We start from the raw sequence: 18,252 nt of genomic DNA on the forward strand, positions 1-18,252 counted from the left end.
ATCCTCTCTGCCATGTGCACGGACATCTTCCATTAGACCAGGCTGAAAAAACCCCACACTTGCCGGAAGAGGTGTTTTGAGGAGAAAAGAGGTTTTGTGGCCTCTGCCAGGGTTTGATTCAGTGCTGCTTGCTTGGCTGCCATGGGATATGGGATAGACTGGAAATCTGGGTGTGAAGCACAGAGCAGTGTTGGGCTGAAGAACCCCTTTGCTGTGGGGGACAGGGATGGGTTTGGGCTGCCCCTGGCATCTTGTGGGGTTTCTTTGGAGCTGGTGGGAGAGGCTGCTCTTGGCTGTAAGGGGGGAGCATTTCCTGCCATTAGTGGGTGCAATGAGTCACTGTGGGGAGTGACTCCAGGGGAAAGGCAAGTTGGGGATTTTATCTTTACCTGTAAAGAGGTTCAGCTTCCTGCCAGTCACTGCTTGGTTGGACAGGATCCTCGATCTCTATATTGAGATTGATACACTGGGATTCCCTGATCCAGGCAGGGACTGGGGGCCCCCTTGTTTACAGTATGTGAAGTTCTTACAAGGTTGTTTCCACTCTGAGCAGACATTTGTTGATGTCTTTCCAGAAATCTACAGGGACCCATGTGCCAAATATCCTTATAATACATACTTGGTAAGAACATAAATATTCATATTTCATACAGCATTAGGAAGATATTAATGAGGATTGGATGCAGTTTGCAATCCCAAAATGAGAAAAAGCTGGTTTTTTTGCATACCTTTAAAATTTGGTCTGATCCTGGCATCATATCCTGAAGTTCTCCCCATCAGCTTATCCAAGAAGTCAGAAGGAGACATGGGTTTGGGGGCTGATCGAGCTGCTGCTTCAGCTTCCTTGGAGGCTGCCAGGCTGTGCAAGTAGAAATAAAGAGGTTTCAGTGTGTATCCCATGCTGGGGAGGGCTTGGGGTCCAGAAACAGAGCAGTCAGCATCTTATTCCTGCTGAGGCAGGATGGGTACCCATGTGAATTCCTAATGAGGCTGGTCTCAGCTAATCTGTTTGCCCAGCCCAAACATCTCCAAATGCAGAATCCCAGCTGCCACCAAAGTAGAAGAGAGATGATGAGCAGTGAAAATCCTTTTGTGAGTTTAGGTATAGCTCCTTGGTGTGCCACTAAATTACAAATGTGAACTCTGGCGCTGAGCTCCACAGGTAAAATACACTCTGAGATTAGCCTTGGGCAGCAATTACTGCTTAATTACAGGGCAAATAGCAAGGAGCATATTCAGTACTCTGACAGTATGATTTTCCAAAAGGCAAGTAGGATCAGAGAAATCTGGAGTCTGAGGTTTAAATGAGCATCATGTGGTGCTACAGCTCATGCAGAACCTGTGGGGCTGGAGGGAGAGGGGTGGTTCTCCTGATCAGTCCAGCCTTTGCTACTGGTACCTGCAATGCAGGGTCTGAGTTCAACACAGAACTGGAGTGGCTGGAGTGTGAGCCTGCAGTTTTACTCGTGTTGAAGATGAAAGGAAATGGAATCTTTCTGGGACCTGTGTGGACTCAGGGGCAGAAAGAGTGAAATCACTAATTTATCTGTAGAAGACAAAAACCTATGGCTGGCAGTGTGCCTTCTGACTCGAGGGGAGTCTGCAAGATCTGCAGGGTGATGATCTGGGCTTAGGAAATCTGTTGTTGCCATCTACAGAGGAGCAAGTAACCTTTGGTATTAGGTGCTCATTCTCAGCTTTGCAGGAAGGTTTGACTCCCTAGACAGGAGCAGACACCATTCAGTGTCCTCCCTCTGGTTTTATGGTGTCTATTTCAACACCAGTCTCTTCCCAGGCTGCAAGTGTTGAGTAAAACTGCCTAGATGATCCAAAAAAATCCCACAAATCACCTATGCAATGTGGTTGGGGTGAGCCTGTGGGTTCAGGTGCCTGGTGCTGAGTAAAGCCTGCAGGCAGCATTGCAATGCAAATGTACAATGAGCCAAAGGAAGCTGCTCAGGAGGAAGTGAGTGCTTCACACTCTGCAAAACTCCTGAATTATTTAAGTACAAAGGCTGTGGGAATGGTGAGGAGCCCCTGATAGAGCAGCTGGGAGGTCTAAGGTAGTTTAAAACAGGCATAAGATATTTGGCTAACATTCCCCACAAGTGACACCAGGTCCTCTGACGGCATGGGGAACCCAGCGAGCAGCTGGGAGGTCTAAGGTAGCTTAAAACAGGCACAAGATATTTGGCTACACATTCCCCACAAGTGACACCAGGTCCTCTGACAGCATGGGGAACCCAGCTTGGGAAGTTTTGCAGCAGTGAGACCTGCAGGAGTGGTGCTAAGTACTGACACAAGATTTTTCTGGGAAAAATTTGGGACTGTAACTATGATCTTGCCCCCAAAGATGAGCTATTCCAATCTAAATTTGAGCTGAAACCTCAAAGAGACATGTTCTCTTGACAAAGCCTTGATAAGAGCATTTTGAACCATTTGAGTCCTCAGAACTTTAAAAAATCAGATGGGATTCAACAGTGCTTAGGTGCCTAATTTCAAAATCAGGGATCTGCTGACCTCCATTGCATTGACTTTCTTTTCTGGTGTCAGCAGTGATGGTTTGCCAAGCCTTGGTTTTCAGTCCTGCAAACTCACAACTGCAGTCTGGCTCCTTTTGCAAGTTGCAACAGAGTTCTCTGATTGCTGGATTTTTAACTGTTAAAAATAGTTTGATTTGCAGTGGAGAGGGGAGATTAATTCCAGATGGCTTCCGGTGAGAGCCTAACACTGGGATTTTGTTCACTCCTTTGTGTATTCCAATCCACTCCCTCCCTGGACCATTTCTGAACAGGCTGCTGCGCTTTCTCTCTGACAAGTTGTGGATCTTGCTCCTGCTACAACCATGTCCCTTTTCTTGTCTTGTCCCCTTCTCTGCCCCAAGAAAATACTGCAAAGCAGAGCCAGTGTGTTTCAGGGGTAAATGGGGTTGTGGAATGGGTGATGCTTTTTAATTTAATTTGTTTTTAGAAGGAAAGCAACAGGGTGCAATTGATTTGCAAACGCAGAAGAAAGCTGGGAGTGGGAGGACAATCAATACTGGCTTGACTACTGCATTCCAATGGAGTGTCTGCATGGCAATGAGTCCAGAGAAAAGATTTCAATTAAGCAGCAAATGACTTGGTAACCAAAGTCTTCTGCCACTTCAGCAAGATGCCAGACAGTGCAATACACTGATTTCTTCTCATTAACTGTAGACTGGATGAAGTATATGGAAATGGAAAATGTGTGTGGGAGGGGAGAGGCAATACAAACCTAATAAGCATCTAATAATCTTTAAGTGGAAAAAGATAATTAGAAACTGTAATTCCCCTGGCATTTGTTTTAAAGAATGAGGTGGAAAAGCACAGAAGTTGGTGCTCATCTTTCCCCTAAATTCAGTGTGAAAGCCTCTACTCGATATATTCACCCCACTTCCAATGAGTGAATCTGTATTTCTTGGGTGCCATTTTCTGATCCTTTCTGCATCAAAGCTGCAAATAAATTAATGTCATGGGCTCACTTCCCACATGGAAATAAATATTTGGATAACTGAAGCTCAGAAAGCTCTGGGAGAGGATCACCCTCTCACAGCCCCACTGCTTCCTGCAGCTTCGTGCCCATCCCTACAACCAGTCCCTGGCAGCACCTCTGGGGAGGTGCTGGAACTGTCACACCAGCCTTCAGTGGCTTGATGCACGTTTTAAAATCTGTCTGCTGCTGTGTGGCTTTACCTGGGCACAGTGAGTTCTGAGTTCTCTCCAGCTTCTGTTTGGTTACTAGATGCTTTCCTAAAACTAGACTCTCCCTGGATTTAACAAGAAAAGGCAAGAAAAGAGTGCATAGGGAGCAGCCTTTCTAGAAGCAGGCAGCTGAGTCTACTCTCTAACTCAGAAATAATGGCAGAAAACACCACTGGGATCTGCAGAGAGGCTGATCCACCCCACTGCTTTAGGTGGATGGATTTTACCTAGCACAGCCCCAAAATCTTCACTCTGGTTGTGATAGCTGAGCTTTGCAATGTCAGCTTAGCTCAGACAGCACCCAAAAAATCTGCCAGCTTCCTCTGTCCTCCAGGTCTGTCTGGACTTTATGTGCTGTCTTGGGAGCATTCTGGGATTTTCTCCATCCCTCAGTCCTTCCAGAACACCCTCAGAAGTCCCACAGGACTGTTTGTCTCCTGGCTCACAGACACAAGGAGAGGGGAATTGCCAAGTGATTCCAAAATTATTGGCGATGGAAGAGAATTGGAAATTTGGAAACATTGGGTTGTTGTGCTGCTCAGAGAGAAGATTTATTCTGTGAATAAACAAAGAGAGGCAAAGGCTGTAACAAACCCACCGAGGATGGAGTTTGCAGTGGTGTAAGAGTTGTCTGAGCCGAGAATCTCGGCGCATTTTAATAGCAGTCAGACAGAGGCTTATCTTATTTATGCTGCTGTAATCCCTAGTGGATCTGGCTGAGAAAGTGCCATCAGGCAATCATCACAGCAGCTACAATGGGAAGGATCTCTTCAAAGGGTCGATGAACTAGCATAATCTTTTGTGATATTAATGCTGGCGTGTAAGCAGACACCAGCAAGCCCCCGGGAGGTCCAGCCACGAGCAGGATGTGAGAGTGGTGGAGATGAGCAGCCCAGCAGCTCAGGGTTGCATCCCTTAAAACAGAGCAGTCGAGCTTTGCAGGACATCTATTGCTGGTTTTTCCCAGCCTATACAGGCACTGTTTGCTCTGTCTGCATCATTTTGTTTCAGCTAAACAGATGATATATTCTTACAAACAATTATTTGGTTTAGAAAGTGGCTCTTCTGTAGTCTAGATGTGTCTGTTCACTTGATTCTGGGTCCCCAGTTGGCTGTTTCCTTCTCTTCCTCCTCCCATTTGCGTGATCCTTGAGCAATATTTTTTTAAAATTTTTTTTTTTTTGGCTGTGGCTATGGTTGTCCATCTAATTAACTCCAACATCACAAAATGCCCTGTTCTGGCTGAATGCTGATACTGAGAAATACATTTTTCTTTCTTTTTTTTTCTTTTCAAAGAGGAGTGATGAAGGAATTTAATTAGCACAGGGCCTCTATTCCCTTGTCAAATAATTTAATTGTTAATCATTAATTCTGAGTGTAAAAAATCATGTCTGGCAGCAGAAACAAACTGTTGCCAAACAAGTGTTTGCAAAGGAAATATCTCTCTGCAAAGTATGGAAGACTCAGTTCCCTGTGAAGGTAAAGGTAAAGAGAAGTGGGATCTCTGCAGGCTGGGGAGACAGAAGGTACCCCACCCCTACCCTGGTTCTGTGCTGCTCAGCAAAGGTTTCTGAAGTGGTTTGATTGGGGCTTTTATTATTTTTGAAACACAGCAAGCCAGAAACCTTGGCAGGGATGTGCTGGGAATAGCGTTCAGGTGAGCTGCCTCACACATTTGTCCTTCAAATGAGACGTGTTCTTTAAGAAGGTCCCAGGGAGGGAAATATCCATCAGGTCTGAGGCTGAGGGTGCAGAATAGCTGCTTCCCCCATTACCTTCACAGCCAGGCTGGGGCAGTGCTGGGGGATGTGAGAGGATTCACTTTTGTTTTGTTGACTGCAGTGGGCTCTGAGAGGGGCAGCTGCACAGAGACCATCAGAGAGCTGGGCAAAGAAAGACATCGTGCTGTCCATGGTTAACAGTGCAGCCCTGGGTAACCTCTTCTTCCTCCTCCTGAACCCTCTCCCCAGGCACAGAGCAGAGCCTGGAGCTCAGCAGAGCCCAGCCTGCATTCAGATGATGCTGGGGCTGCCTGTCTCTCTCTCCTCCTCTGCAGCAGGAAGGACAGATTGTCCTGAAAAGAAAGAGGGGCAGCCCTAAACTCTGCACCCAGACATTTATTTCTGACTGCACACCAACATGTTATCTGGAAGGGAATGCTGCCAGACCCTTGCTGGGAAGGCTTGGCAGAGACTGCAAGCAGACTTTTTATTTTAATGATTAGATTTACTATCAAAATTAATAGCACAATCAATATTGATATGCAATTCAATTAAATAGGATGAAACTCATTGCCTGCCTGTTTTTCTCCATCACCTTGTCTGAATTTCTGGCCTGCAGCATTAGGGGTGGAAAGGAGATGGAATAGTGGAGGTGTGTGGGACAAAAGAGCCCCAATACTGAATTTTTGGCCTATCCTGGTGCTGAGTAGAAGGAGCTGAGAGTGTTGCAGATGTGCTTCTTGCACAGTGGTGATCTCAATCTCTTGTGCTCAGCTGCTGGTGTGTTACAGCCCCTGGTGTGTGGGTGTGAGGTGCCCTCAGGGGTCAATTTTAAAGTTAATTCTCACAGGTGGGAAGGGAATTTGGACATGGTTGTTTCCTTAATTCAGTTGAGTTCTTATGCAGGATAGGCAGAGAGCAGGCCTGAATACAGGATCAGGACAGGAAAGTGGACATGTACAGTCAGGCTGGAGAAATAAGGAAATTGAGAACCTGGGGAGAGATTTCACTCGGAGAAGGAAATGGGCAATGAGCTATGATTTGTCTCCATTAGTGGCAGGAGGATGAGGACAGAAAAGAAAGAGTAGGCTTGTTAAATGTTTCTGTCCTGGATGGCTGTGCTCTGCTGCTGTGAGCTCTTTAAACCAGTTCTAGCTCTTGCACCAGAAGTAACTGCATTGCAGTAGTCACAGGATGTAATCAGTTAAAGTTTTAACCCAAAGGATCCCAAAACACTCTCAAAGGTCCTTCACCACCCCTGTTGTCACTGGTTCCTGTGGCTGTACCTGAGGAGAGGAGCTGGGAGGCACTTTTTCATGAACCTCAGAGAATTAACCCTCTGTGGTCATTCCCATCCAGGGAAAGCTGTAACAACTTCACTGGAGTGAGAAAAATCTCTTCAGACTGCAGCATTCTGGTGTCTGTGCTCCACTGCCACATTCCTGCAGCTCATGGCTCCTATGCCATATGGCAAAACACTCTGTCCACAGCTATAAACCATCCCAATTACACTGATTAACTCTATGGAAAGACACCAGCACTTGGAACATTTGCTGACGCTGCCTGGACAGAGCAGTAAGAAAATAATAAATGACTGGACAATTGGCTGGGGGGAGGAGAAATCTGCATGTTGTATATAGTTGGGAATAGCACAGGGAGACCAATAAATTGTATGGGAATAATGCTCAGTTTTGTGCTGGGTCTGCTCCTCACAAGGACTGTTGTTATGTGGTTACTCTTGCTTATTGCATACTAAAAAGTGTTTGTTAAATTAATTTTTGAGCCACAGGCATTATCTTCAGTGACTTTCTAAAGTATTCCCTCTTCCAGAAGCATCTACAGCTCTTGGAGCACATGCAGTGACTTTCTGGAGATGTGTGTGATCCTAAGCCTCTGAGACAGATCTGAAAACAGTTCCAACAACAGAGAAACACAAGTCAAAGCTCAGGTTTTAACCACTTGTGAGATAAATCCAGCAAACACCAGCACTGACTCTCACCTATGCCTATACTGAGAGGCTTACAAAAAAACCCAAAGTTATAATTGCTTTTTGTTTTTTGTTGAAAAACAAAGGGGAAAACATCCTTGCAAAGACAAAAGCATGTGTCTGTAGCTTTACACACACACACTGCATATTCCTTTTAAAGTCAGGAGGGCTAGTCAGATATTCAAAGCCGTGCATAAACAGCCCTCCTGAAGGCAGCAAATAAAGGGGGAAAACATCTTAACAAGATGAAACTTCATCATCTAGGTAAGAATATTCTCTTTGCTGATGTGCTCCTGATTCGGTGTTTGGATGGAGAGCTGCAATGGGAACCTCAATTGACGTCAGAGGGTTTCAGATCACAGAGCAGACAAGTGTCAGGGAGTTACGGGAAGTCGTGGGTGCTCTTCTATCTATAGCTCTGCAGTCGCGCTCTCGGGCGCGTTCCCGTCAGTTCAAATAGCTCACCACGGCAGCTTTTTAGAAATTAGTTTTAGTTTAAGGATTTATGCTGCTTGTTAAGATGGGGTAAGGATATTGTAGCTTTTTTGTGCTAAATCAGAAGTGATATGACACGTAGTGCGGAGTGCTGGTGGATTTTATCTTCTGAATTGGAACTTTTTGCTGCAGATCCTTTGAAGAGGTCTCCTGAGCTAACCTATGTAACCTACCTACAAAAAGTGTGGGTGCCACGGTAAAACTGGGGCTCTCTGATGAAATTTGTGCTCTGTAAAGTGAGTTGTGTGATGAGAGTGCTCAAGTTGATATTTTCTGATGGAATTGATCATTGTAATTGCAGTGCAAATACCCTGCTGGACTTGAGTGCTCCCTCTGTGCCATCTGTGATTCCTGGTGTAATTCAGCAGTTTATTCATGAGTAATAATGAACTGTAACTTCTGGAAGGAATGGCTAACCCCTGGGTCCCCTGCCCAGGAGGGATTTTTTCCTCCTCACTCTGACTTTGTTTTGTCAGGGAACTGAAGAAACCAAACTCCATCTTTTCAGCCCAGGAGAGCAAGTTGTGTTTGATGAGGCTGCTGCTTTGTCAGCCACACTGCTGGGAGATGATTTCAAAGTCCACAGCTCTGTGTCAGGGTGTGATGGATGGGGCTGGAAGCTGGACAATGATTACAATTCCCAGGTCCATGGGGTGGCAGGAGAGGTGGGATACACACATTTTGGGTTGTAAATGAGATCTTGGGAGACCTGATGCAGGAAAGAATTCTGTGTTGTGTGTGGGTGTGCCAGCAGCTATTGCCCTGGTGAGCAGTCCTTCCAGAGGGTGGAAGCACTGGGAGCAAACAGAGACAGGACTGTAAACATACCCCTCAAAAAGTCACTTTGTGAAGACAGGCTGTGGACAAAATTCTTATAAGGAAAGGTTCCCTCACCCAGCAAGCCAGAGGTTCTCCACTCCTCACTGAGGTTATACCTGTGGTGAACACACCCTGCTGTAATGGGGGACTGAACCAACATTGCACAGGCACCGTTGGCACCAGCAGGGACGTTTGGAGCTAAAGCTTTTTTAAAGGGTGCTGATAACAGCTGGCCCTTGCAAGCTCTCGGCTTTTGTAACTCCCCCATAAGGCAGAGGAGGAGGAGGGGTCTCTGCTCGAGGCTTTGTACAGTGCATCTTTTTAGGGGCATCAGCTGAAACAAAAAAAATAAAAACAAAATTGGAAAAAATCAGGTAAAGGTGATAAAACCATGATTTTGCTTGGACTTCCTGCAGGATTCCTGCCTCAGCTGTGTTTTGCTGCTGAGCCAGACTGATCCACCCCTGATGCCCCTTGCGCTGCTGTTTAATTGATTTGTGTGTTTGCTCGGGCCCTGCCGGGGCTGGGCACAGGATTTGCATTCTGGGCGAGTGGTCTGGCAGGGCTGGGGAGCTGCTGTCGGCAGCTCTGCTCTGAAGGCAGCCCGGGGATGATTGATGGCACTGCAAGCCCTGCTGTTCCAGCCATGCGACACTCCTGGGCTGGCAGCCCCTGTGCTCTGCTCCCTCTTCACCCACCCACAGTGAGGCACTGATAAACACCAGAGGGTTCCCTGCTGGCTGCTAAGGCACTTGGGTGTTTTGTCCTTTTTTTAGCCCCTTTTTATTTTTTTTCTATTTGTTTTGTGAGCCTCAATGGAAGAGTGAAGAGGGAGAAATCAAAAAGAAAGCAGGAGTGCTAAACTGTTTTCTTATGTTTTGCCCTCCCTCTCAAAATCTAAATTTTGTGAAGCTTGGTAAATTAAAATTTCTCCTGCTCTTTTTGCTGGTGCTTATACCCAGCAGAGATGTATTTACAGGATGCCAACGGTGCCCACGTACCAGCCAGATGTGGTGCAGTCCCCAGATCAGCAGCTCACCGTGGGCACTGTATGGATGAACTGAATGTCTGCATCATGGGCAAAGCTCAGCTCCTGTGAACGATGGGTGCATCTGCCTCCATCTATTTCTGTTCCCTGCAGGCCCCCTCTGGGCTTTGGCCTTGCTGAGGGGAGGACAAATATTGTATTTCTGGATTTTTTCAGTTTTTGTGCATTAGTCTCTTGAAGCATCAGGGAGATTTAAGAGCAGCTGGGGGGCGTGTATGGGATCGATAGCACCAGATCAGCTGGACTGTATCAGCACTTTCCCCAGAGGGGAAAGGAACTGCAACATTTTGCACCAATCTTGGCTAAGAAATCCCAGTGCAAACCACCTCCTTTGGAGGGAAATGGTTTCTGTTGTGTCTGCCTTTGTAAACACAAATGTAAATTGTTTGGATACTTTGGGGAGAGGGGGAGAGAAAAGAAATTGGTGAATTTTTTGTCTCTTTAAAGGGCACTGACCTGTTGAATTAGCAATAGTTTATTATGCTGGCACAAGAAAAAGTTGCTCTTTCCTGAGCTGTGCAAGTAGGTCTGCAAGTCAGCAGTCAGACAGTCTGGTGTTGTTTTCTGGGCATGGCTGCTGCTGAACCTTCCAGTGCCTTGCAGGAAGAATTCTTCCTTCTCTCACTCCTTCCTTTTTGCTTCATGTATCCCAAGCTGATGTTGGGTTTTGGTGTGCCATTGGTTTGGTTTTTTGTCATTTTGTTGGATTTTTTTCCAAACTAAAGCTAGCAAAAGTTCTTGGAATTACTTTTTTTTGTCCATCAAAAAGTTGAATCCAACTGTGGTGGGAAGAGTGTGCTGGAATGACATTTTTAGCTTTTGAAAGCTTATGATGAATCCTTTCTCTTGGAAGGAGTGAGGTGCATAGATGTAACCATAGTTAATGGAAAAACCCAATAATTTGTGCTCTTGCTGAAAGGTAAAGGTCAGTAGAAACGTGCCAGGTAATGGGAGCAAAAGGGTAATTTACTGGAATTAGTGAAACCCTAATTTAATGTGCCACAACAGTGAGAGCTGATACAGGCAAATAAACCAGATGGAAGTCATAATTTGTAAACAGCCTGTTTGTTGTCTGAACACTGATCACTTTGGGATCTCAGAAAAGCTCCAGGTTATAGAAAATGAGCAAGTGAGAATAGGTGATGTGATTTGATATAATTAAATGTTGTGAGTTAGTGGGATTTTTAAAGCATGATTTATTTCTATAAAACCCTTGTCTTTCATCAGTACCTAAATAGCAATTCTATTCATTAGGTGGTCTGACCCCTTGTTTTAACACTGGAATTTGGAGAGTCCTTTTAAGCTGCATGCTGGGATGAAATGAGAACAGGCCTATCTGCTGGTTTCCTATTGCAGATGAATGATTGCTGCTTGGTGCTGGGATAATAAAGTAATTTCATTTTGGACATTGATTAACTTCTTAATTCAGACATTGAGATCCTTTTCTATCCAGGTCAGCTCATGAGGGTTTGGTGAGATTAATTTCTTCAGCTCACAAGGGATGTGTTTGCCCAGGACCAGGGGAGCTGCCCTGTGCTGTTGCTTAGGAGAGCTTTCCTTCCTGGCTTCCATCACTTGATCAGCAGCAGAGTGAACTTCCTGAGCCTTCTCCTGTGCTCTTAAACCTGGGACACTCAGAGTCAGAGTGCTGCTGACCTGCTTCATACCTAAGGGTCTCCAACTCCTCTTATGGGAGAAGGAGAACAAGAATTCCCATGCCCAAATGGTTGTTTTTGAAGGAAGACTCTGTAGTGCCTTTGCATGTAAGGGCAGGGTCTGACCATTCCCTCCACATTTCTTTCTCTTTTCAGAAGCAGCAACTCTCAGGTATTTGAACAGCAAATCTCTGTTCTGCCAGTGGGACTTGCTGCAGTGTGGGGTAGTGTTCAGAGCGAGCCAAGGTGGACAGCCAGTCTGCATTGCCTCAAATCTGCCCAGCACCACTGCCTTAGACACCAAGGGCATTTTATTAGCCCATGTGAGAAACTGCAACACTCCTTGTTATGGTTTTGATAAGTTGGTTATTTAGGATTTTCCTGCTCTTTGTACCCAACCTAAGGTGGGGGGAAAGAATGGGGTTTTTTCACAGATGTTTGTGGAGCCTGTCCTCTGCTCTGAGCCATCCACAGAGCAGGTCTGGAGTTGTTTAAGGCAGCTGTTTGCCTAAGAAGAAGGTTAAGACCAGGCTGTCAGAAAATGTTTTATGTAGTTTATGTTGATTTGTCTTAAATGCAAGAGTCAGGATGGATGGATCAAAGTCCCTGCAGAAGGCAGGGTCCCAGACATTTTGTGCTTTTACTGCAATGACACTAAATTAATCTTTCTTTACAGAATGATTTATAAGGGTTTCTAGAATTGTCTACATGGTCACATTTTCAAACCTTGTCTCTGTAACCCTTTTAGCAGGGTCTCTAATGGGGCTATTAAAGGTTGCAGACCAAAGCAGCTAAAGAGTATCCTTTGAACCATCTGGTTCAAGACTTGCTAAATCACTTTTATTTCATGGAGATGAGGGACTCTGCAGAGGCACAACAGGTCATAAGGCACAACTTCCTGTGGATTTTAGTTAGCATGGAAAATATTCTGTGACTACTGACAATATCTGCTACATCATTTATCTTGTGGCTCTGGAAGTCTCAGGCTGGGGCTTCACTCTGTAATGTTACCTCTCCCTGCAGAGCTATAGCAGGAGCCTTAGAGATATGGTGCAGGTTATTCTTCTCATTCTTGGTATTTTCAAGGAGATGAAACCAGCAGCTCTTCAATCATCCCCTTAATTGCCAAGGCTGTTTTAGGAGATGGTTTGTTTGTGGTTTTTTTTTCCCTCCCCATGAAGATGAGGCTTCATGTGCGCAGTGGCACCTTCTTATTGTTTTAAAAACTGGCAATGAAGAGCTCTATTACTGACAGGAGGGAATATAAACATGCCAGTGGGAGCAATCCAATAGGGACTGAGGCTGGCAGCAACTTTTAGCCTGTGACTCACTTGGAGCAGCTGCCTGGAATCACTCCTGCTAGCTGACAGATTGTTGTTCAGAAGGGGCCAACCCTGATCTTGAGTCACGAAGGTCGTGCTGCTGATTCCTGATATTAGGACCAAAGTCAGGCCCAGAGATTTTCAAAGCCTCACAGGACAGTGTCCATTTGGGTAAGGGGTCAGTTCTAGAGCATCTTTTCTCTCCTAATTTGACAAGGTGCATTCCTACCTCCAGCTTATGCAGTGGTGTTTCTGGACCACTGCAGCTATGAAAATTCAATGGCACCACAGAAAGTCCAGGCAAGATTATCACGGGATAAGGGAGCATTTTGTTATGCATGAAGGAACTCACAGCTGAACACTCAGGGTGTGCAGTTAGACTTTGGGAGAATGATTGATTGTAAATGTCTCCACAGATACAAGCAGGACATCTGGAAATCCCTGTGTCCAATTTTGCTCCAAACTGTCCAATCTATTTTAAAGAACTAGCACTTTGCTTTACCTAGATAACTGTAAGGAAAGCTTGGTCAAACAAGCTGTCTTCATCTCCCATCCCAACCCAGTTCCCATCCCTGCCCAGGTTCCCAGGAAAAGCCTGAGTCACAGCTAAGTGACTGCAGTCTGAGGAGGCAGGTAGCAGGATGGGAAGTGATCTTCCATAAAGAAAGACATGTCAGAATAAGGCATATATCACAAATTCCTTCTAAAACACCCCAACTGGAACAGAAACAAATATTATATTGGCAATACCATAATGTTTGCATTCACACACCAGCTGTTACTCTTTCCCATGGGGTCTTGTTTTTTAAATGGCTGGTGGAGGACATTCATGTTAAGCAACAAATCTAGCCTTATTTTCTATATTGGTTTATTTTCCTATATTGGCTCTATATAATTTTCCTTGGAACGTTAGATTTTCCTTTTTTTTAATATATATTTGTGTGATATCTATGCTGGCATACAATGGATTCTCTTTGACAGGCTGACAATAAAGCGTGGTGCACTCTGTAATTTAAAGCAATGCATACTTCTTTTATGGATTATTGGATTATCAGCTTTGGGTTTGTTAAACATCGTGTATGACTGAGTGCAGGAGTAATTGACACACTAAATTTATGAATGACTGTTAATTAATAAACTTCTCTTACTGAAACTGAAATAGCAAAGCTATTCCTGGATTAGAAAGGCTGGTAGATTTTTGGCCTGTAATAAATTGAACACATAACACAAAGGGGGAGAGAAAAAAAGAAAAACATTACATAGAGTCAGTTCTGAGCAGGAATTACTGATTGGTTTTTGTTTGGGCTTTTTTTAACATGTCTAAAACATTATTGCAGTATATAAACCAATTTGATTTCTTCCTTTCCCTGTTATTGTGTTAAAGCATTTTCAAATATTCTTAAATGCTGATTTTGAGGAAATTAAAGTTCCAGAAATACCTTTTGGATGCAATATGATATAATACCACATATGTCTGTGTACAATCTATAACATTATGAACCTTTTCATTAGGATCTGAAGTGACAGGTTTAGCAGGGATTTCAATGCCCATGACTGTGATGGATGAGCTGGGAACCTGTCAGCGCTCACACGAGTGGTGTGGTGGAACACAAGTGTGAGCAGGATCTGCAGGACGAGTGTGCATCAATTTCACTGTGAGTGTGCATCAATTGCACTGTTCTGGCACTTCAGAGGCTTCAGTACCAGGGACACAGCAAAAGCAAGCCTGGAAATACTATTTTTCTTCAGTTATGCAATTTTCCTTTTGCTTTCTGGCGTTTGTGGTGTTTAGTCTTGTTTGTTTTGCTTGTTTTTTTAACCCACTGCTTCCCCACAGTTGAACTAAGAGTTCATTGCACATCCTTTTGCTCCCACTGTGTCGTGCAGGGCTGCAATACACTTTTGACTAAGATGAGAAAGGATGGCTCTGAAGTGTTGGTTGTTGGGCACTGCTTCTCAGAGACTGGTGATTTTAGTTATTTCCAGAACTCTTGTTTTACCTAACATAAATATTTACTGCTTTCAAATAATCTTTCTGTCTCTGAATTTCTGTGGAATTAGAGGGAAAAAATGGGGATATCCAATTTTTTATATGTAGAAAGACTTTTATGTTCAAAAGGAAAGAGAATGCTAGCTCAAAGTCTGGCCAGTATTGGCAGGTCTGCTGCTGTGATTCCTAAAATAGTAAGTATTATGCCAGTGATTTTATGCAAATAATGTCTGTGTTTTCACATTAAACTACAAGATGAGACTTTGGCAAAACAGAGAAGTAAGAGCCTTGCAACTGAATGGAAACCTGAGACTGATGAGCAAGTTCAGGTCATGAAGCAGGGGTTTTTTTTGCCAATTGCTTATATCTGGTGTCTGTCTTGCTATAGCAGCCTGCATTTTTCACTGAAATATAGAAGCCTCTACCATCCAATTTTTTTTGTCCGTTTAATAAAAGCACTGCAAGGATAGATGGACAAGAAGCAATTCTTTAAGACTAAAGCTGTTCCTTCTACCTTAGCTTTAATGAGAAACTGCACACATCTAAACCAGAGTCAAAATACAGCTGGGTTATAATAGGCATAATTGGAAAAAGCTCCCCCCCTCCCCTCTGGCTTTCATTTAGATTCTGCAAAGAAAGAATATTCAAAACAGCATGAAAGAAAAAAAAAATAAGTTGGGAAGGAAGGAGATTATTCTTTGCTTTCGGTGATTTTAAACACAGCCAGCTAAGGACAGAGGGTGAGCCCTCAGAGGGAGGCAGTGGAAGCATCCCACGGAACTCACCTGCAACCCGAGGATGGGGAGGGGGCGAAGTGGGAATATTTACCCGGGCAAATTCAAGTGCAGCATTGCCAGCCGCCACTAGCTGTCACTTTGCAAGCAGCCGGGCTCGGTGTTTTCAGCACTGCGGTTAGCGAGATTGCGGTGCTAATTAACCGGAGTAACTCCCCGAGCCGCCGAACGTCCCGAGCCCGGGGCTGGGCGACAGCGAGCCCGGGGCACCGAGGGGTGGCAAGGGGCAGCCGGGGGGCAGGAGCCGTGCCCAGGGGCTGTGCCCCGAGCTGGGCTGGGCACGGTGCTCCTCGCGTTAAGCCGAGCCTTACCTGAAGAAAACGATCGTCTCCCACACGTAGACTCCGAGCGCGTTGACGTTGCACATTTTTCCAGCTCTCGCTGTTGTGTGGTCTTTTTTTTTTTTTTTTTTTTTTTTGTACTCCGTGAGGGGTGGGCCGGCGGGGTTGGCCAATACAGTACCCGGGCACTAGGGGAGAAAGAAGCGGTGGGGAGAGCGGACCAGCCCCGGCGCGGGCGGCTCAGCACCGCGGACAGCGGCGGCGGGCTCAGCACCGCGGACAGCGCCCGGGGCGCGCCCGCTCAGCACCGCGGACAGCGGCGCCGCTGCCGCTGCGCTCGGCCCTGCCGGAGCCCCCGCCGGGGCCGGGGCTGCCCGCTCGGAACCCTCCCTTCAGCGGGATGGCGCTCCGGACATCAGGCTGGCGACACGGGCGGCCGCAGAGGGTGTAGGTTTGCCATCAGGGTGCTGGCGGTGAGGTGGGAGGTTGTGGGGAGGGGGGCGCGGCGACCCTCAACAACCCGGGGTTTAATCTCCGCTGCTGGCCCGGGTGTCCTCCTAATTACATCCACAGGAATTGGTCAGCGTGGAGCCGTGCTGCAGTCCCGCGCGTGTCGCTTTCCTGCCCGCCGTTTGGCTGCTGTTGATTCCGGCTTCCTGGGCTGTTTTCCTCCCGAATAAGTTATTGCTGCTGTAGGGAAGGTGTCCCATTGCTCAGGGCTAGAGCGGAGGGGAGCGAAGGGGAAGTTTCTTGGGAAGCACTTCCATTGTGCTCGGAAAGAAAGTGGCTCAGTGTCCTCCTAATGCATCTCATCTCCCCTCTGCCCTCTCTCCCCTGCTAGGACTCGCCAGATCTTGGGAGTTTCTTGCTGCATTAATTTACTAAACTAAAAAAAAAAAAAAAAAAAAGAGAGAAAAAAAAGAAGGAAAAAAAAAAGGAGGGGGAGGTGGAGAGAGGGAAGGCAGAGGGGAGGGGGTAACTCAGCCTCTCTACCATCCCAAGGCCCTCCTCTTAGCTGTGCTCATTGGTCTCGGGGCTGAAAAAACTACTCTAGGACGTGGTTGGATAAACGCATGTTGTTCAGCAGAGGCCGTTAACCTTTAAAGCGCTGATACGTTTTGCTTTATTTCAATTTTTTTAACCCGAATTGCTGTCTTTTTAAGAAGTCTCTGAAACCGTTTCCCTTGACAGGGCAAGTGAAACGTGCCTTAAATCTCCATCTCGTGGAAGATCTGCTTGGCTGGCAGCTGATATGTGTTGCTGTGGCTTTTAAGGAACATCTCTGTGTTGTGTTTCTTTTGTTGTCTAGCTTTGATTTTTTTTTCCCTTTTTCTCTTTGTTTTGTTTGATTGGTTGTTTTTGGTCTTTTGCATTTGGTTTTTCAAAGAGCTTTGGCAAACACCAGAGCCATCAAGGCCAGGGCAGGTAAGGAGCATTCAGTAGTTCAGCAAGGAGCATTCAGCTCCAGCTGTGCTCGCAGGGTGCTGAGCTGGTGGTCGGGGCGGGCAGGATTGGGCTCCTTGGTCACTTTGTCCGTGTCACTCTGCTCGGCTTCCCATCAACTTCTGAGAATTGAAAAACTTAGCTCTCCTAAACAATCCAGGATTAATTTCCTTTTTCTCCTCTATTGTCCCGCTGTATTGGAATTCTTCTTTAAGTTCTGTTTTGTTTACTTATCCTGCGCTTTGCAAAACTCCCCACGGCAAAGGTTTGCTTTTAACCCCTGTTTAGCTGTCTTTAATCTGTTCAAGGACTTTTCCTATCCCACGCTGAAGGGTGGAGGATGACTGCTTTCTCCACCACTGTTGTAGTCCCTCCAGGCTGGGAAATAACTACGTTTTTCTTCTCTTTTTGAGTTGCATCTCAAAAGATCTTACTGCCATACTAGAATTCACCTGATGTTTTTGATCTGCTGATTTTTTTTCTTTTTGCTTTTTTTTTTTCTTTTTTTTCTTTGTTTTGATTTTGTTTTGTTTTAAAGCAGTGTGTTTATGTAGTGAAGCAGACAGAAATATCCTTTGGGTCACCATTCAAAAGAAAAGAAAGACCTGCTTGGCTTCTAGCCACTGGTACAGTGGGAATTTAATCGGATTTACTCCAGCTCCTGGGTCTCGGTGTCTGGATAGATTAATCACAGGCTCTGATTTCACCTCATGGAGATTCCTGGGGACGTGATTCCATGCAGCATTCCCTGCCTGCCTCTTGCTGGCTCCTCTCTGTCCCTTCTCTCCTGACGTTTATCCCCCGTGGATGAGCCTCTGTCGCTGCGCTTTTCCAGCCCCCTGTGTGCTGGCAGACCAGAGGAGGAGCTCCAGACCGAGAGTGTTAACAGGACCCACGCAGCAGGAAAGAAATGGTCTTTCCTGTTTGTTTTTTTTTGTGGTGTTTTTTTTTTGTTTTGTTTTTTTTTTTTTTTTT

At 45.6% G+C, this 18,252-nt stretch overlaps 1 protein-coding gene across 2 annotated transcripts in view; it reads right to left on the reverse strand.

Moving 5' to 3' along the window:
- GLRA1 (glycine receptor alpha 1) overlaps positions 1 to 15,949 on the reverse strand; it is a 37,081-nt gene extending 21,132 nt beyond the window's left edge. For both annotated transcript variants that reach the window (XM_039701534.1, XM_039701533.1), the window contains exons 1-2: positions 15,865 to 15,949; positions 729 to 859 (exon numbers count right to left, since the gene is read on the reverse strand). In XM_039701534.1, the coding sequence (XP_039557468.1) occupies positions 729 to 859; positions 15,865 to 15,920 (187 nt within the window). In that variant the 5' untranslated portion in view covers positions 15,921 to 15,949. The remainder of the gene's footprint in view (positions 1 to 728; positions 860 to 15,864) is intronic.
- Positions 15,950 to 18,252: the final 2,303 nt, after the last annotated feature.

The sequence above is a fragment of the Passer montanus genome, unplaced genomic scaffold (genome assembly GCF_014805655.1).
Source record: "Passer montanus isolate IOZ18808 unplaced genomic scaffold, ASM1480565v1 scaffold15, whole genome shotgun sequence".
In the NCBI taxonomy this organism is placed as follows: domain Eukaryota; kingdom Metazoa; phylum Chordata; class Aves; order Passeriformes; family Passeridae; genus Passer; species Passer montanus.